Below are 21891 nucleotides of genomic sequence, written 5' to 3' on the forward strand. Positions count from 1 at the left end.
TCTTAATTTGTATCCTATTTTCAGCTTCATTCTGATTCTTGTATCCTTTTTCTCTTTGGTGGTACCACATGAGTGTAATCTAATAAAGTGTCTTGGTATGCTGTCATTTTTTAAAGATCCCTTATGAAGATCGTATATATTGGGATTGCAGACCCTTTGTGTTTTTTCTTTTTTGTATTTCTTAGATTTTTCATTCATGATTTCACAGGTTTGAGTGAGAGAGGCCCAAGCCCCCACGAGGCCTTTCACTTTTACTTTCACTTCCACTTCTTGGTAATCATTTCATTCTTTATACTAATTACCCATCCATGCTTGTTGCCTTCGAAAGCAATGAATGATTACAAGGCTAACTTCTAAAGCCCCCCTTGGTTTAGGTTGCAAGCTACCTAAGTCAACTAACGTTTACAATTTCAGTGTTGCTTTCTAAGTTACCATTATACTATATCATATCTCCTTTATTGATTATAATATTCTTACAAGTAACAAACGAGTATTACTATTAAATATATGATTGCATGTGTAATTAGTTGTCTCATAATGTATTAAAATTTCTTAATGAATACATCTTGTAGTTGTGAAATAGAATTGGATGTCATAAATGGCCCTCTACTAGTAATCATGGAAGCCTAGCTAGAGAAAGAGAGAGACATAGAATACAGAGCAAGAGATTTGGAAAAATGGCATATGCTAGGACGCACGTGCATGGTAGGGCCTGACAGTTTGTCAGTCAGTCGTTGGTGGTGGTGGTGGTCCTTGCCTACGCATGCTCTCTATATAATTCTTCAATTTAAAATAAATTTCACGATAAAGGGTAGAAAATTATATATATTCTTTCTCCTTTTTTTTTTTTACGAAGAAAAAAAAAAGAGGAAAAAGAAAATGAGTAGTTGGCTGCTCGTGCAAGTTTTAATTTGGACGCTCTCTATTTATATATATTTATTTTGGGATCGTTAAAGTGCTACGGTTGATAAAAGGTTTAGGACCACTTTAAGCATGTATTCCGTACATTTTGTACGGAAATAGCCGTTTGCTTGGAAGTGGTAACAAAATCGAAACAGCCTTCTTTACACCATTTACGTTATCTGAAATTTAGCAAATTGACAAATCACCTAAATTTCTGTAAAATAAACGTGTCATTCCACTAATTAACATAAATCTAAGTTCTATAACTGATTACTATAAATTTTAAGCATTTAAGGGGGAAAAAAAAAAGGTTGGTAGGATTGAAGAAGTGTGAGAGATATTCAAAAGAAAAAATGACTTTAAATTTCATATTTGTTAAAAATTAAAAGGAACTTTTAGTAAGGAAAGTAAAATATAATGGCTTTGAATTGGTACTCCTTTTAAGAGTTGTGGTTGTTTCACATTGTATTTTGACTAATACTTTCATCAAACAACCTCCTCATAAAATTTATTGGAATTTACAATATTTAAGAATGATTAATGATAATATCAATTATAATTATTCAAATGAAAATCTTACAAATTATAGCATGAATCCTGTACCAAGTAATTGGACTAACACAATTATGAGAAAAAGGGCAAACCAATGTAGTAGGGGTTTCAATAGGGCTAAGTTTTGGAGGTGACCCCTACAATAGAGTACAAATTATGAAATATATAGCTAATGGACCTCAATTTCCACCATTATTTATTTCAAATACTATTCCATGGTATATATGGTAGGCTATATGGTCTATGGACGGTGGGTGGTGTGACATTAATTAAGTGGAGTCAATTGTATATTTATTTAATATATATAATTTTTTTCTTTTCTTTTCTTTTTTTTTTGGAAAAAATAAATTCTGTCTCCCTCCTTAGTTCCAAAGTAATCCTAAGAATTATGTATTAATTATATGAGCCTTATTCTTTATTTTATTTTACTTGGTCATCTCTACTTACACATGAGGGTTAATTATTTTCTAAAGATAGTACATCAAGTTAACTTTTCAGGACCAAACATAATCCCTCACAATTGAAGGCTTGGGTAAGAGTCGAATCCTTGGGTGGACAATAAAAGTTTTCCTACCACTACACGAATAAAGATCTTCTTTTAAAAAGTATTATACTACAGTGTATTAAACCAATCTAAATATGATACAATTATTTGAGAGTATTTTAAGAAAAAAAAATTATCTACATGGTTAATAGTATTTTTTTTAAAAAAGTAGTTAATTGAGTTGACACATTTAGATTGGCTTAATACATTATGAAATACTAATTTTTCACGTATGATCTTAATTCCCACCACACTACGTGTTTACGTAACACGTGGTTATTTAATATAAACCTTGATTAATAATATACATATATATAAATGATTAAAAGACTTGAAAATTCGAATAAGAAATGAACTCAAACACGCACGAAGAAAATGATGAAAAGAAAGAAAGAAATGGGAAAATTGATGTGAATTAATTATATTTATCCCTTGTGGAAGCCACCATACCCCACCTTCAATTAGATAGTGTTTTAGTACGAATATCAAATGATCAAAATTTAGAAAATTCTCTCTCTAAATATATGGAAATTATTTTGCTGACTGTGAATTCCTTTACGGCTATAACACAAAATCAAATGGCTTAGAAGAAAATCTCATTAATTGTATGCGTAGGGACAAAAATCGATTTATATGTTATCATGTACAAAAAAACAAAAGCTGAAGAAATAAATCATTTTTAACGGTTTCGTCCATATCTTAAGTATAATTGCTATATCCACTTATATAATAATAATGAACGTCATATGTAGAAGAATAATGATTTCAAAGGTTGATCAATTTTATGATATGACTGCAATAAATAGTACTATGTGAAAATAAAAAAAAGTGATTATATATATGTTTAGTACGATAAACCAAACTAAGCTAGCTAGTATTTGTTCCCCACTAGTCTAGCTAATTTCTATTTTAAGACCATGATTACCATAATACGTATACCAATTACCAATTAATTAAGCTAATGTATAAACAATATATACATATACTTAGTGGAGTGGAGACTGTTTCTACGTCAATATGAAAGAATATTTTTGATGAAAGATTCTTTAGTGTGGGACAATTGTTTTCTATCTTTTTTTTATGATGGAAATATATTAGAGTAATTTTTTTTTAATAAAGAAGTTTTTATTACTTGGTTGAGAGTAGGGGAGGGGTACCCAATTTGGTCATTAAATTCCATATAGTGTGTGATCTGAATGGAATCTTCCCTCTCTTTCATGCATGTTTCCCACATCAGCACCCTATATTTCATCTCAAAAGAATCTTTATATATATCTCACCTCTTTTTACGAAAACTCTCTCTCTCTCAAAATGTACATCATTTACCGTAGAGTTAGGTTTTCAGGTAACTTTTCAGAGCATTACGTACACAAAGTAGTCATGAGATATTAATGGCTATAGTTTTGTTCTTTTTTTACTCGTAGAGTTAGTACGTTTTATTAGCCTTATCTTCCTTTTTTTTGTGTGTGTTTATACTACTGTTATTTCATCATGAGTGCATGTTATCAATTTTGGTAAGTGATAAACATTATAGTAGTACTAATTAATAATTAATGATAATAATTAGATTATTATTCATGATGTGGAACTAATCAATATATGGAAAATATGAGTACGTGTATCATGTTGATTGCATGGTTGGATATATATTTACCAAAAGAGAGATCACATGTACATAGAATGATTAGTTTATAGTTTAATTTACTTAGAAGAATAAATTTGGAATATGATAAGACACAACTTCATTTCTTGTGTTTGAAGGGAAGGTAGAGAGAGAGAGAGAGAGAGAGAGAGAGAGAGAGAGAGAGAGAGAGAGAGAGAGAGAGAGAGAGATTACATGTGAGAAAAAGGAAAAATTAAGGAGGAATTAATAAGAAGAGCAAGGCACACACGCACGTTGCTTTTTTGCTTTTGGCTTTTTCTTTATTAATAAAATAGCTCACAAAGGTTTAATTTTACCCTGTTTGTGTACACACTAGTACACATGGATTCTCTTCTCCTAATTAATCAACACTTAGTTTAACTGGCCAATTAATCTACCATATATATATATACGGTAAAACAAAGAAAAAGAAATGGAAATTAGTTAATATATGTAGATATTAATATTGCTTAATTGGCTAATCTCGATATTATAGATCTTTCTCTCTCCAAAAAGCTTCGCAATAACCACGAGTGCAATCATTGTCCAAATAAGCACCCACTATATATATATAATAAGAACATGCAATTAATATATAAATGAAAACATTATTACGTTACGTATATATCTATATTTATTGAAATTAATGTACATTATCGAAATTTGATTAGTGATATATAGGATCACTAATTAAAATTAAATGAGATGAACCAATAAAAAATATTATAGGTAATATATAACTTATATGGGTATAAGATTAATGATGGAGCTGGGGCCGGAGTGCCTTGGCCCTCCCATTTTATTTTTTAAAAAGATTTATGTAAAAAACCATTAAGAATAAATAAATAAAATTTTATTTTATTAATTATATGTTTTCGCCTCCATAAATTTTTGAGCAAGCTTTCTCATTGGGCAGGATGATCCATGATAAATGTGAGAGTGCACACAAAATTATATTAGACACTAGTAGTGCTTAGCACCTTTTATAAGTGGTGCCCTATAATTAGTTAGCGATATTGTCTAAATTAAAGCAATTTTTTTAAGTTATACAGAACTTGATACTTAATTATACCAATAACGGTATGACACCAAAAATGGTGCTAGACAGTAATACTTTTCAGCAATTCTTACACAAAATATGTATGATTGTACCAAAATATTATTATACATAAATGTATTTAATATTTTGAGTGCAGTCTCACTGTTTAAAAAAATTAAAATAAAAATATTATTATTTGATATTTTAAGGTATCTAACACTATATAATTACGTGACACTTTATGATTAACGGTTTTTCATGTTATATTTAGAGTAATTTGCGGCATAAATACTTAAGTTTTATCCCGAGTAGCAGATAAATACCAAAGTCGTATTTTTGGCGGTAAAAATACCTTCCGTCACTAGTGTGGAACTTCCGTAGGTACCTCGTCGTTAACTGACAGGTCGGCATCTACGTGTCACTCATTAATTGGTCCATGTCATTAATTCTTTTATTTATTATTTAAATGTAAAAAAATTATAAAAAATTAATAAAAAAACTAATTATAATCTATTTTATTTTTTAACATTTATTTCTTTTCCATTTCTTTTTTTTTTTTTTTGAATTAATAAATAAACTCAATTGAGAAATTGAAAGGCAGAAAACAAAACCCAGATCGATCTAGATATCCAACTTCAAACGCAGAAAAAAATTAAAAGCAATCCAAAAATATATACCCTATCTATATCAACTCACTATTTTCCTTCCCTATTCATCATCCAATTTCAAAAATTTAGAAAACAAATTTATATAAACAAATAAAATCTCAAATCCAAACAAATCTATAAATATATAAAACCCAAAAATTACAAATAAGCCAATAAATTTCAGATTCAAACTTGTTGCATTCAAACCAATTCTTTACAACTACACAGACTATACTCGGATTTATACACAAATAAATAGCAACATTTCATCAAGCTCCCTCATTGAAACCAAAAAAAAATACAGTATGGTCTTCTCCTCATTTCAGATTTCTCCTGCACAAATACAGTATGGTTGCTTCTCCTCATCGTTCAATATTCTATTTACAGAAGAAAATATGGCCAAAAAAAAAAAAATCAAACAACCAATACCTCTATAATCTTCTATTTAGCCAAACCCATATCCAAATCTGGTCTTTTTGTGGTAGATCTCGTCTTCTCGCAAGAGGAGCTTGGGGATGGCGATTCCGCCATTGAATCCGGAAAGGAGACAAGAGAGGGAGAAATTGAGCAGAGGGAACTCGAGCTTCATGGTGACGGTGGATCAAGGAATAGCTTTGTGGTCCACCATTGAAACCGACGAGAGAGATTGTAGTCCACCATTGAAACCGACGAGAGAGAGATTGTGGTCCACCATTGAGACCGACGAGAGAGAGATTGTGGCCCACCATTGAAACCGATGAGAGAGAGATGATGTTGAGCTTGGGACTATTGACGCCGAGAGAACTCCATCGGCCGGCAACGAGGGAAAGAGGCTGCACTGCAGCTTGCCTGAGAAGAAGGAGAATGGAAGAGAGAGAATGTGAACAAGAAAGGGCGTGGGAGGAGTTATGTTGGGAAGAGATGTTAGGGTTTTCTTTTTTAATTAAGTTATTTTAATATTAATTTTTTAAAATAAATTTCAGATTTCAATGAATTTCTTAAATAATAAATAAAAATTAAAAGACATGGACCTATTAGTGACTGACACGTAGATGTCGACCTGTCAGTTAACGACGAGGTACCTACGGAAGTTCCAGAGTAGTGACGGAAGGTATTTTCATCGCCAAAAAATAGGACTTAGGTATTTATCTGCTACTCGGCATAAAACTTAGGTATTTATGCCGCAAATTACTCTTATATTTACTAACTCAAAATAAATATAGGTCTTATTAATAGTAAAATGTACCAATAACATGATGCCATAAGTAGTTCTTAATCTTATATATGGTGCTCGAAAGATGCACGTTAGCATTTTTTTAAAAAAATAAAGGGAGTTTATCATTATTTTTTATTTTTGTCAGAAAAACTTAGCTTATTAATATTCCTTTATATGGAAAATATAAATACATATTTTAAAATTTTTAATTTTAGCAAAGAAATTAATTAAATCAGTGTTATTTACGCACGCCAACTCTTCATGTCATTTTTATTTGGTTTTTTAAAATCTTAATTTCTAAATAATTTTTTAGGGTTTTTTTTTAATACTTTAAAATAGTTTATTTTTATATTTTTATGGAAATCTATATAAAAATTCCTATAGAAACAAACAGAACAAACTAAATTGCAACCAAAATCTACATAGAAATTACTGGAGCAACCGGCCAAACCGTTAATTTAAATAAAAAATTAAAAGTTACATATGAAGTAATTCTCCTGCTTTTTAATCTAAAATTTATTTTGCATGCAAATTCTTCATGAACCCCATATGATCACACACCCAACTACCATTACAAAAAATAATTACATTTAGTGACAATTTTTTAGTCATAACATGAATTTTTTATAATTACTTTTAATCACAATATAAAGCTACTTGTGACTAAAGCATAATATTTAGATACAAGTTGTCACTTATTTAGTTTTAATCACAACAAGTATTATGACTAAAAACACATTTAGTCACAACAAATTGTAATTTTTGTGACTAATACTTTTAGTCACGAACTTTTTAATCACAATATAATAACTAGGGCTGTACATAAATTTTTGTAAACCGCCCAACCCGAACAACCCGCCCAAACCAAACCAAGATAACCCGAAGAAAAATGCAAACTGAAAAACCTGACGAAAATATAACCCGTCCAATTAGGGGTGTTCATCCGATCCAATCCGCACTTTTTTGGTCAAACAACATCCAATCCGCACTAAGTGCGGATTTCATATTTTGGATCCAATCCGATCCGCATAAGAGTTTAAATCCAATCCAATCCGCAATAGTGCGGATTGGATCGGTTATTTTGGATCGGTTACTTTTTTAATAATAAATTATTTAATATTTCATAGAAAAAAAATTAAAAAAAGACTATTGTTTCTTAATCTCCAATGCTAGTCTATTTCTATCTATATTCAGTGACGAAGCCAGAAATTTAGTTGAGTGATGGCTTGAATAAATATTAAGTCAAAACTAATAAAAATAATGATAAATGTATCTTTCAAATTTTCATCTTCAACAAAATAAAATAATACTGTTGACAAAAATAAAATAAAATATTGTCAATGGTATTATTTTATTTTTTAATAAAGTATTATTTTTTTTATTATTTGTATTGGACTACTTTTAAAATGGGCTTGATTAGAATAAGAGTAGGCTCATGAATCATGATTAAGATATTGAGTGAGAGCTTTTGTGAATTGGACTTTAATAAATTGAACAAAGTGAATTAATATATGTATATATCTACATATAAAAAATTTGATGTATATATTTGAGTGAGGGCTTTAGCCCACACATGGGCTAAAGTCCCTCCGTCCCTGTCTATATTTATATACAAATTAAACCAATATACATATATATCAATATATATATACTTATCTTAAGATTTACACTAAAATATATATGTATCTAATTACTAAAATAAATAAGCTAGTATATATATATATATATTTAAACTTTATGTGTATGTGTTTATGTGAATAAGAATTATTTTTCTTGTGTTTTTTATTACAAAATAAATAAAATGTACCAACTCAATATATTACTAAAAAAGATTAAGAAATTAGAAGTTTGTGTCTTTTTTTAATTAATATATATTACATATTATAATATTTTAAAAATATATATAATTAAGTGCGGATTGGATTGGATCGGTTACTTTTTGAGGTCAAACAACATCCAATCCGCACAAGTGCGGATTTTAGATTTTTCAATCCGATCCAATCCGCACAAGTGCGGATATCCGCATTTTGCGGATTGGATTGGATTGGATCGTGCGGATTGGATTGGATCGGATACTTTGTGAACACCCCTACGTCCAATCATTATATTGTGCGGGTTGAAAATAATATCAATCCACCCAATCAACCCGAACTAACTCGACCAACTCAAGTAAAAGAGTTTTTATATATTATATTTTTATTATATACAATCTATATATTATATAATTTATATACATATTTATAAAAATAGAGTTTAACTAGAATAATATACATAATATTTTTATGTAACATAAATATTTTATTATTACTATTATCTAAATATTTTGAAAAGAACTTTTGAAGATAATTTTTTATAATTGTTATATATGCAGAAATATTTAATTAATTTAAAACTTGTACCTATTTTATATAAGAAAAATAAAAGCCTAGACATATAATTTCTTTTGAGAAACTTACAAAAATATGGAAATTTAGGTTAATTTTTACAAAAATATTGTCACACGTAAAAATTTTCAATAATACTGTATTTTTATAAAATACCAGTAAAACACAAAACAGAACAACTCAAAACAATAGTAGAACAACTAAAAAATACAAGTAGAACTCTAGTAAAAACTTAACACAGTATACTACGGTATGAAATTTATAAACAGACACAGTAAAAAAGTAAAAAAATACCGCTTGACAGTATGTTTGTAAAAAAATAGCAAAAGTTAGTATACCATGTAAATTTTCATTTGTTTTTCCTTGATGAAGTAGATAAGGCATTGTATCATATATTTTGTATATATATAATGACCTAAACTACATGCGGGCCATTATTCTTGCAGCGTAAGGTTTGTCATGCGCTAAATATACAAGCCATAATATGTAGTATGACAAAAGTAGGGCAGCTAGTATATTTATTTGAGAAATCTTTAAGGTGACAAGTATTACACGAGGTTAAAAATTATTATTGGTGCATTTTAATATTATGTTCTATATATTTTAACTTAATAAATTATAGAGGAATTTGCGGCGAAATTCCCTTATGTTTTGATTTTTATACACTTAACCTCCTTATCTTTATTTTTGGTGGCAAAACCCCCTTATGTTTTAATTTTTATACACTTAACCCCTTTATCTTTTTTTTTGGTGGCAAAACCTATTATGTTTTAATTTTTATACACTTAACCCATCTATCTTTTGTTTTGGTGGCAAAACCCTTCAGTTTACTTTTCTTTGCAAATTTAAAGTTTTAGTTAAATATTACCGTTAAATACTAACTGGATTACTACTGTATCGACTTCGAGGTTTTACCGTTACATATACAAAGGTGTATACAGTGGTCATCCAGTTGATATTTAACGGTAATATTTAACTGGCGTGTCAAATTTGTAAAGAAAAATAAACATAAGGGGGTTTTGCCACAAAAAAAAAAAGATAAGGGGGTTAAGTGTATAAAAATTAAAACATAAAGGGGTTTTGCCACAAAAAAAAAAAGATAAGGGGGTTAAGTGTATAAAAATTAAAACATAAGGGGGTTTTGCCACCAAAAATAAAGATAAAGGGGTTAAGTGTATAAAAATCAAAACATAAGGGGGTTTCGCCGTAAATTGCTCTAAATGATATAGGACGCCACATCTTAGCGTGGAGCTAATGGGGACATGTGGGGTCATTTGTGCTGCCTCAATTTTTTATTAATTATATTTATATATATTTATGAATATTTCACATTTTGTCTCCAAAAAATTCATATTTTTTATTTATATCTTCATAGATTTTTTTAATCTCCCTAAAATTTATGTTTTCTTATTTCTATCCTCATAAAATTTATATATTTTATTTTTACTCATACATAATTTTATTTTTATCCCCAAAAAAATTATATTTTTCAATATTATTAGTACTTAAAATTTTATTTTTGTGGCTGGTTCTATCAATGGTTATATCGATATATTTTAGGGCTTGTTTGGAACGTCGTATTAAGTCGTATTGTATTGTATTGTATTATATTGAATTGTATTTTATGCAATATTTTTATGTAAAACTATATGTGGTATTAACTTCTATGGACACCTAAATATATAATATTTTAGTATAAATTAAAGTTTAACATAGTATTATATAAAAATATGATGTATAACCCAATTCAATATAATACAATACAATACGACCTAATACGGCGTTCCAAACGAGCACTTAAGGTATTAAATAATAATATTCTTTTTATTTATATATGTAAATATTATTTATTATTGATTGATTTAATATATGAATATTAACTGCCTACATAAATATGAGGGATCGATTACAAACGATAGAAAAGAGGAAGATCTTATATATTTGCCAATTGCCAGCCTTGAATTAAGCGGGAACAGCACGTCATAATTGGGATAGTTGGTAGGCTATATTTTGAACGATATAATAATTAAAAACAAAAAACAAATACATACATATATATAGCTAAATCAATGCACACATATAATTATATAATATACATATACATTCACCATATGTGTCTAAATACTGTTTATAGGCAATAAGATCATGCATGAGTACTTGCAAATAAATGTATATATTAATTAATTAATTGTTATATAAAATCAAGCATGTACGTTATATATATTTATCCAAAATAGTTAATATTATACTATCATTAATTCATGTCCATATATATAATAAAACTCATGAATAATGTAGTATGTCTACATTATGTACATTCGTACGTGTCTGATTATTATTATGTGATATTGATCCCACCCCTGACACAACACATGTCCTAATAATATATTGTTGAGCTTTTCATCCAAAATTTATTATATATATACATAATGTATTGGGAATTTATTATATGGTATACTACAGGGGTAGTATACCATGTAAGAAATTATATATTTTTATACGACCGATATGTATATTTTAATTATAATTATGCAGGACCTTTCACTATATAATTTTTGAAAAATTAGATGTGCATGAGCTTTACATGATGTGTATACATGTTAAATAAGCTAAGGCCTGGCCACGCCCATAATCAACAGAAAGTCCACTTTAGGATCCGCCTTCAGTTGAAATAAGTTATGGGCAAAAAATAATTTTTTAAGTTCTTACTATATAGAAATAAATGATATTTTAAAAATTATTAAGAAAATATATATATTTTGTAAAATTTATTTTTTTTATTTAGACTCCTAAAATGAATAGGCCCTAGGCCGGGATCTAACTCGCCTATGCCTAGGGCCAACCCATCCACTTACAATTTAAGAGATTCCACCTCAAAACTATATAGTAATAAGGGGAGTAGCTCTTTAGCCTTATACAGTGATCAACTGTTTTTTTTCTTCATCAAAATGTGTTATTTAGAAAGATATATATAAGTAATTTTAAGACCATCTCTAATAGGAGATATAAAATTTGACTTACATTTGGTATAAAAAGTAGTTTTGTGACATTTTTACATCAATTTTTTTATTATTGTGCTCACTTATTAATTTAACAAAAAAAATATAAAATAATAATAATAATGCAAAAATAAATATAAAATTTAATAAAAATAATGTAAATCATTAAATTGCAAAAGAGCATGTTAACTAAAATTTATTAATAAATTATTAAAAATTACATAATAGTAAATATCAAAAGCATAACATTTATTGTGATGCAAATTTCGCATCATGCTATATATTGTGATTCAAATTTAAATTATTTTTATTTTGTGTCATATTTGTATCACAATTTATTAGCGTACTATTAAAATAAACTTTTAATAAAATAAATTATATTTTACATGTACATTACTTATTAATTTACGTTTTCATTAACAATATAAAATATTCAAAACAACTCATTTTGTGTTTTAGGAATGACAAATATATTATATTCAGTCACAACAAAACTTGTGACTAAAAATAAAAAAATTGTGACTAATTATAAATTATTATTCTTATATTGTGACTAAAAAGTCCGTGACTAAAAGTATTAGTCACAAAAATTAAATTTTGTTGTGATTAAATGTATTTTCAGTCACAATACTTGTTGTGACTAAAACTAAATTAGTGACAACTTGTGTCTAAATGCTATGTTTTAATCACAAATAATTTTTTGTTGTGACTAAAAGTCACATTTAGTCACAAAATTTTTATGTTGTCACTAAAAGTAACAGTTTTTTGTAGTGACAATAAAAATTAAATGGTAACATATCCATAATTCCAAACACAAAAATAAATTATTTGAAGCATGTTCTATTCTCGAGAAATAGATTTTTTGAGTTTATTAGTTGTGCATAAATAATTTTGATTTCCTGAAAACTTATGAGATCCATACTATAATTAAAATATATAGTGTATTATTATTTTGGAAAGCTAAATTATATAAAATTTCATTCTATACGTACGTATATACGTAGGAAACAAAAGCATGCACTACCTATCAGTCTTTATCATATTAAATATGTATATATTTCTACTTTGCTTGAGAATATATACATAATGAATTAATGAAATAAAAATATACTAATATTATATAAAATATTGAACAGTACTTATAAGTGATTTACATCTATATACTTGAATAATATTCACCTTAAAACGCTGGATTAATTAACAAACATATGGTTTTGGGAACTTAATGTAGCTTTTATTATATATAATATAAAATTAAAACATATATGGAGAGGTAAGTAAGAAATTAAGGTGATTGGAAGGGGTTTAAATGTAAAAAGAAAAAGAGTATATATATAGTGTTACAATATGATCACAAGAAAGGACTGCGTAATTATATTGTCGGTAAATTATATGGATGATTCACTGTAATCAAACTGTTGGAGAACACTACTCAGTAGTAGAGATACACCCTAAAAGCTTGGAGTGCCCACCATAACACTTAATAAAGCTAAAAACAATTTCATATCTTTCTTTACACAATTATTTTTTTTTTAAAAAAAAACTAATAAAATTATCTCAAGTAAAGCAAAGCCAAAATAATTGATTAGAGAGGATGAAATTAAGTAAAGGAAGTGTTATTTTTTACCAGCTAATTAATTAAATATATAGTAGCTAGTATATATTATAATTCTATTGGTAAAGTCAAGGCAATGTTCACCATTTCTACTGCATAATTATATTCCTCATTTGCCGTTGTAAAAGGAGCCAGTAGATATGTGATTATTGTGAGACGATATGCCAATCATCTTTAGACACAATTGATTTGTTGTGTGTATATCGATCATAGGTTAATATTTACTTTGACCCTTATTATATATAAGATATCAGGTCATTCATTGTTATAATTTTTGCCACGGTTCTATATTATATATATTCTATAATAACGTTTATTTTTTTGTTTCATTTGTATAATAGAAAAATGTCAAGAAAATGAAAGATCCATAAAGATTATATATGTTATTATTAAATTTCACACGTAAATAAAAAATTGCTAGCTTAGTATCTTTGTACATGGATATAATGGATTTGAATTATAGTAATGAGCCGCAGAAGTTGACTGTGCATGCCAAAGCAGGCTACCAAAAAATTATCTCTACTTAAACAATCATACTAATGAAGCATGAGTACTTTACGAACAGTTCAGTAGTGCATGCTTATACAAATATATATATATATAAATATATATATGAGACAAGTAATTAAATTTTGAATTAAACGAAAGGTTATATTTTATTTGTTACAACTAAATACAAATAGTTTAATCAATAATTTGAATGCTTAAAAAGGGAAATTAAGAAAAAGAAATAGATGAGAATGTACCAACGAGATCTGGACCCAGATGATCAATATCGGTTGTGGCTAAAGTAATTAAAGGGTGTGCCAAAATTTTTGCCTGGCCTGCTAATCAAACCAATACAAAATATGTGTATAAAAAAGAGAAAAGAAAAGATATATATATATTTTAAAATATATAATAATTGTAGACCCCCTAATCAATATCGGTTTGAGTTGTTAAGATCAATATCGGGTCCTACCGTACACATATTTAACTTATATTTAATTAAATTTTCCTTTGGATTATTGTTATTTCCTTATCTTTTTGGAACAAAAGCAAGGATCTTATGTCATTTCTAGTGAGCAGTCCAGGAGATCAGAAGGCAAAGTGTAGTGTGTTGTGTAGAACAATGAAGAAAGAATAATCAAAAAGAAACGAAAATGAAGATGACCAGGAAGGAGAGCTAATAATATTATAATAATAATAATAATAAAGAAAATTAAGATAATTTCCACGTCATCATGCCATCTGGCTAGAAGTATCCAGCTTGGACTTTTCATGCACGCGCGCGCTTGAAAAAAAAAACCATCTCTTATAAAGCGTGTGAAAAAAAAGAAGCACACAAAGAAGAGCTCTCTCTCTCTTTCTCTCTCTCAATCATCGTCTTCTCTAATCTCTCTCTCTCTCTCTTCTTATCAGGCGTGGTCTCTGGCTTTTGATTACATACTCAAAACTCTCTCTCTCTTTCTCTAAAGCTTAACGAACACCCATCAAAGCGCATGTCTGCTTTGTTTTCTTTCTCTTGTTTTGTTCCCAAACAGTGAAAGAGAGAAAGAGAGAGAGTGTGAGAAGAAGTGATAGAACAAATCTAAGAGTCTCTGTCTCTTGAATTTGTCCTTTTTACACATATAATCATCAATATTTTTTTTTTCTTTTCTGCTTTGGTGTTTTATCAAACACCTAAGAAACACACTACAATCTCTGTTGTTTTTCTCTTTCTCAGCTTTTGACACTCTCTGATGGAAAACAAATAATTACCCATCATTTGAAATCCAAAACCCAGTACTATACACACTGTTTCTTTCCTCCATTATTATTCTCTATCTCATTACTTTGGGCTAGCTAGTACTATAAATTGAAACCAAACAATGGAGAGTTGGGATAACAACTCTCAAAGACACCATCATCTTCACCACCACCGGCATCGTCATCGGAGAGAAAATCCTTCTTTCTCTTCCACTCTTCTCGACACCATTTACCGTTCTATTGACGAAGGGAAAGGAAACGAAGAAGGAGAGCTGATCTTGTACAGAGAGAGTATGAGGAAAAAACAGAGTAGTATTAGTAGTAGTACAACCACAACTTCCGGTAGTTTAAAGCAAGAAGAAGAAGGCATGGACAACAGTCTCCGTCGAGCCTGCATCATCGAGAAATGGATGGAGAAGAAGGTCAGTCATGAAAAAGTCGTCGTCCGCAGAAATTCCGTGGAGGATTTCAATCTAAAATCGACTAAACATCAGCACAGAGATATTATGCTTCTCAACTCAAGTTCAAGCTCTTCCGAGTCGAGTTGTGGAGGTGGGTTTTCATCTTCCGAGTCAGAATCGTTCCGTACTGGTTCAAAATCGCGGTCCTCTTCTTCCTGTTACTCAATTCAGAAGCCTAAGCCCATTCGGACAAGTGTATCGGCTCCCAAGTCTAATCAGCCTCCTCTGTTCTACGACAGTCATCATCAAAATCGTTACGACCAGTCATATAATATCGGTGGTTCAGCTCCAAATTCGACTACACAAAAACCCAAGCACGAAAACGGGTTCGTCAAAACGAAATCAAAAGCTCTAAAGATCTACGGAGACTTAAAGAAAGTAAAGCAGCCAATATCCCCCGGCGGTCGGCTCGCGAGCTTTCTCAATTCGCTTTTCACAACCGGTAACACAAAGAAAACCAAAATTGAAGAATTGGGTTCGCAAAGAAAATCCAAATCAACAAATGGGTCTACAACGACGTGTTCTTCGGCTTCATCTTTTTCGAGGTCTTGCCTGAGCAACACACCCTCATCACGAGGAAAATTCAGTAGCAGCAGCACCGGAGCAAAAAGGTCTGTAAGGTTTTGTCCGGTAAGCGTGATCGTCGACGAGGATTGTCGGCCTTGTGGACATAAGAACTTGCATGAAGAGCAAGATTCAGCAACATCAGCTCTAATGGCGTTAGCCAGTAATAATGTCGAACAGGTTGGGTACTACGTTGTGGACGACGGTCATCGTCGGGTTCAAGAAGTTGCGATTGATTTGCTAAAGAGTTACCAGAAGAAAAATAGTAGTCTAAACGACGTCGTCGCTCTAAAAAACGACAATAAAAACGATGTCGTTGAGTTTGATATGAGAGATGTCGTACACGGTAACGACGACAATGAAGCGTTTGAAGACGATGACGACGACGCTAGTTGTGCAAGCTCTGATCTTTTTGAATTGGATAATCTCTCGGCTATTGGAATCGAAAGGTATCGTGAAGAGTTACCTGTTTATGAAACTACCCATTTCGGTACCAATAGAGCCATTGCAAATGGTTTCATTTTGTAATTTCAACCAAAAAAAAAAAAAAGGAGAGTGGTGAAAAATGGTATAAACTTCATAATTAATTAGTTTTTTTTTTTGTTCAAGTAATGGTGTGGGGGTTTTACATTTTAGTGAATAACATATTTCTTTCTTTGTTATTTTATTTGGTGCTATATATGTGACTTGTTATTATCTTAATTAATTACCCCTCTAATTTCTCTCAACTTGTTCAAAGATTATTTCTTTTTATTATTTTTTTTATAGGTTTAATTTAATATGAATAGTGTATGTTGTTACAAATTATCTCTTTTAGGCAAAGAATATGGTATTTATAAAGAATGTGACAGTTGAGTTGTCGAAAGATAAAAAGATGTTTAGGAAAAACAAAAAGAGTGAACTTTGATATATTCCATTCTGTTGTTGAAAACAAAGTGGCTAAAATTGAAACATTATTCTGGGATTGCGTTATTAGACAGTGCTAAATGGAATAAAGTTAAAGATATATATAGCAAAGAAGGCGATCGTCAAGGCCTTTGTTCAGGAGATTAATTAATCAATTTTTCATAATATATATTATATTTTTTTTTGATAATTAAAGCATAGGCAGTTTTTCTAACATTCTTTCATCTCATGATCCAGTGCAATTTGTTGCAAAGAGAGATATATTAGCTTGACAGCTTTACCTTTTTCTTATCATGATCACCACGTGTGGGGTCCTCCTTTGCTTCAATATAACACCATAATCTTACTGGTTATAACAACTGTAAATTAAAATTTACAACACAAGCTCATGAATTAATCATAAAAAGTTGCTCCTCTTATGAATCATTTTGGTGACTCACTCTTTTCTTATATAGTTTTTTTTTTCTTTTAAGTAAATACTATTTGGACCTTATATTTATAAAAGTTACTAATCTCGATGTGTTAAATGATATATTAGCTAGATTATATATTTTTTTAAAATAATACAACTCAATTTTATAGTATTTTGTTTAATATAATCCTCCTGAACCACAAAGTTATTATTTTTATTTTACATATTTATACTCTAATCGACCGGTATAGTTGACAGCTGGCTGGCCGGAGAAACTATTTTGCGGCGGCACTGTAATATTTTTCCATTGTGGTAAACAATATATGTATAAAGGAGAGATTATATTATATTTTAAGTACGTGATGAAGTTAATGGAAAATATAGAGAGTGATATATAGATTCATGGTCTCAAAAGCTTGGACAAAAGGATCTAATCTTTGATCCTTTTGCCCTTACGTCAAATTTGGTTGGCTTCTAAGCCAAGAGAAAATGGCTCAAAAAGTAGTTATGTATATATAAATATATATTTGAATGATTTTTTCAAAAATAATATTGCGTATAAAAATATTTCCATAAACTTCATTTTCAAAGCAAATAATAAGTGATGAGTCTAAAGCCAATAACATGTAGTGTGTGTGGTATTAATATTCTTTCTATTGAAACTTTTTCTTTTTACTACTTTATCTTGCACAAATAAATGCCACGAGGACATTGGGTATGGGTATTGGGAGTTACAAATTTAAATAAAATTTGTTTTCTTCTATAATGTCATCATTTTTAGGAATATTATTTCTCCCAAGGCTAGCTATATACCTAGCTAGTCCCTCTTCTGATCCAAAATTATTATTTTGAAGTTATTTTTAAATTAATTAAATGAGATCAAATTTGATTGTTCATATCTAATAATATAATAAATTTATTTTGATGGTTGATATAATAAGGTCTCCATGATTGACGTTTACATATTTGGAGTCATGTGATCAAAACACAAATGTCAAAAAGATAATAACTTTTTCTAACAGAGTACTTGGGTTTTGAAACAAATTTATAATATATTTTTAAAAAAATAATATAAGTAAATAAAACATTACTATACGTTCCTCACTTGGAGATAAAATTAGTTGTCATTTTGAGGAAAAAAGTTGAAAGAATTAAATGCAACTTTATAGGGAGTCACGACTTCCTTTGAATTTAATTTCATTTGCAAAACACATTGATAATGCTTTGTTGAGCTCTAATCATTTGGTTCTTGAGAATATGGTGGCCAGAGAAGGAGAGAACAACTCGAGGTTTATCTTTTGAAAATCTCCAGCATACATTACACAATTTAAAATCTTAAAAAAAAATCGTTTATATATGACTTTTTAGTGTGTTCTCTATGTCTCTAGTGTGTACTGTTCAATAATTAAATGTTTTATAGCTAATTATATTTTTACATGAAAGAAATTATTTATTTTCTTAAATATATATCTTTTTACTATCTCTGTAGAAAACAAATTAAATTTTTTCCAAGAGCTGATTATTACGACGTACTTTTTATGAACTCATGCATGGATAGTATACTAATTAAATGTACGTAGTGTCCAATTTAACGTTTAAATATATATATGTGCCAAACCTCCAACTAAATATAGTGATATATAAAAAATAAATAAAAATTAACTTGTTGGCTCTTTGATGATCTGAAGAAGTATATATTTTTACATGCGTATATGTACATATAATAATATATACTTTTTGTGTTTGAAACTATTCCTGATGATCAAGCAGGTCATATCCTAGGAGAGAGTTAGAATAATGACCACTAAATCATAACAGTGTGATATGCTAATTATATTAATCATAAAACCATATTCTTAACTAAATTGTTTAAAGCAAAAAATTAAAGTAAACTTCAACAGTAGGAAAAGAAAAGGCTAGCCTATGGTCAAAAGTATAGTAGGCTCAAATGGCTAGCTATACAATAAAATTGTGAGTTGGGACCAGTATATATTATCAACTATATATATATATTTAAAAGAAACCTTCATAATTAATCAAGGCGAAATTTCATAACACCCACCAACTTATTGGATGAAGGAAAGTGTTACTATCATTTTTAAAATTTCAATATTCGGTAATAGGACTTGAGATCTGCCATTTACTATTCCTATTAGTTACTTTAAAAGTGAATAATCTTTTTTTGAGCAGAGAAACTAAGAGACGAAACATATCAATATAATAAGCATCGTGCATATATGATAATTTGGTAGAGTTATTAGAATATTTTTTAACACATGGTTTGAAAGAAGTTTGGAGAAAATGACACCAATTAATAATAATAAAATATGGTATATATAGGGATAGTGGTGTGAGACCACCAACCAACTAATTACGCGTTGACTATTAACAATTTCACAGTATTAACTCTCTAAATTAATCACCATATAATCTTCTCCTTAAATACAAATGTTATGCCTGTTTTATTTATTTATAAACTGTTAAATTCCGTAAATAAAGAAAACGAATTAAGTAGGTTAGTGAAGCGCGCATTTATTATAATTTCATTTTTTATATACGCGGAAATATGTACTATATTTGCCTATCATTATATGAAATTGTTGTTGTGATATATATTAATTGTTTGGCTCATAGGCCCTGAACTATATTCTTTCTATATAATTAAACTTTCTAAATTAATTTCATAATTAATTATCATGGGACGTAAACTCTCGAGCATCACCTATATAGCTAGCCCTATATAAATACCTATACATAGCTAGAGCTAGTGGTGGCCTTAGTACTTGAGCATATAGCCATGCAAAGCACTATTAGAGATTATATAAAAGTACAATCTTTCCAACGAATTGTTATGATATGACATGAGAGGACCCAATTTAAAAAAATCAATAATATTCCCAAGTCGCATTATTAATGTTGTATTATCGTTTTTCTATTTTATGGCAACAAAATTGTTGAATATGGACAACCCATTTTGGAGCATTATTAATAGAAATGAAACTGATGTGATCATAATACGAACAATTTTGTAAGAAGAAAATGAGTTGTTGCTATCTTTAACTTAGAGACCTAACTCATGTAATACGTACGAACTAGTGGGCAACCCATAGCTAGCTAGAATAATAATGTACTAATGTCACTAACCCACCATGCAAAAATCACTGGCGCATATTAATTTCTCAAAAGCCATTTTGTATATGACACACATGTGGCTTGCTACGTACATATTAACATATAAACACATAGAATTATAATTGTAGGGCCTAATAATTTCTACTCTATTTTGGGTTCTAGTCTTTACCACAAATAGCTCTTATGGTGTCTCAATATGTCCTTATAGAAGGGTGCACAAATGGGTATATCTACACACTAGAGCCACTTGTCCAAAGAGATCATATACATATATAATAGTGCTTTAATTTTGGTATATCTATCAAGCTCTCAATTCGAAAATTTTGCTAATGGCTTACACGTACTCTTTTCAATAATTCGACACATATTAAATCTGAGGCAAGAAAGGAGATCGGTCTTAATTTTCTTGGTTGTCATACTACTCTCCATCCACACAATTTTTTACACATAATCAAACCTTTTTTTTTTCTTTTGATCATGCATATACTATGATTTGTCCTGTGCAATAATTTGCAAGCACGAGATAAGACCCGGATAATATCCCCATTTATTTGTTTTCTTTCCCATCTTTAATTGACATTTTTAATTCATACAATTAAATTATTTATGAGTGGGGTCCAAAATTGCTGCTAAGCCCAGCTAAAACACTGCCACCAAAGCGTAGGTGCCGTAAGTCCTTAGCCGTAGTAGAACTAGTAGTTCACATAAACACACTTGGAATTTTGGACTTGGAACTTGGAAGCCAGTTCCATACAGTGGCCTTTTTCTTTTTCTTTATTTTTTTTTTGGGGGTTCTTCGATCCATCGCACGTGATGAGGATGAGGTGGGCCATGATGTTGCAGACCTGTCGCGCATGCACACGTGTGCTCTTCCTCCACGGATCCCCGTAAGATCCGCTGTCAAACAGGAACACAAAATATCATAATTCATTCTCACACTAAAAGTTATTATTAAGTGAGTGAGTGAGTATAGATATAAGGAGGGGACCGTTTTTAGACACACCCCTTCTCTTTGATTACCATTGCAAATTGCCCCCTTACTACCTAGCATCAAATCACCACCACTCATAATCCGACACGTGTGCTGCTTTTGCCACGTTTTTATGCGTTAATATTTCTTGGTCCAAGTTATTAATACCAATTTGACCTATGGAGTTTGTATTGGGGA

General features: G+C 29.6%; 1 protein-coding gene and 1 long non-coding RNA gene across 2 annotated transcripts; one reads left to right on the forward strand and one right to left on the reverse strand.

Annotated features, from left to right (window-relative positions):
- Nucleotides 1-5604: 5604 nt before the first annotated feature.
- On the reverse strand, nucleotides 5605-6613 carry LOC115706651 (uncharacterized). The gene is made up of 2 exons (XR_004009613.2): nucleotides 5757-6613; nucleotides 5605-5660 (listed from the first exon to the last, which is right to left on the reverse strand). It is a non-coding gene; the product is annotated as an uncharacterized LOC115706651 (long non-coding RNA).
- An 8220-nt stretch (nucleotides 6614-14833) lies between these two features.
- On the forward strand, nucleotides 14834-16938 carry LOC115707481 (protein BIG GRAIN 1-like B). Its single transcript, XM_030635460.2, has one exon. It carries the CDS (start codon nucleotides 15371-15373, stop codon nucleotides 16799-16801), a length of 1431 nt encoding a protein of 476 aa, XP_030491320.2. The 5' UTR covers nucleotides 14834-15370; the 3' UTR covers nucleotides 16802-16938.
- Nucleotides 16939-21891: the final 4953 nt, after the last annotated feature.

This window comes from Cannabis sativa, chromosome 1 (assembly GCF_029168945.1).
Source record: "Cannabis sativa cultivar Pink pepper isolate KNU-18-1 chromosome 1, ASM2916894v1, whole genome shotgun sequence".
Taxonomy (NCBI): domain Eukaryota; kingdom Viridiplantae; phylum Streptophyta; class Magnoliopsida; order Rosales; family Cannabaceae; genus Cannabis; species Cannabis sativa.

What these genes read in the sequence shown, in the direction of transcription:
- LOC115707481 (XM_030635460.2), top strand. Translation starts at nt 15,371, where the DNA reads ATGGAGAGTTGGGATAACAACTCTCAAAGACACCATCATCTTCACCAC.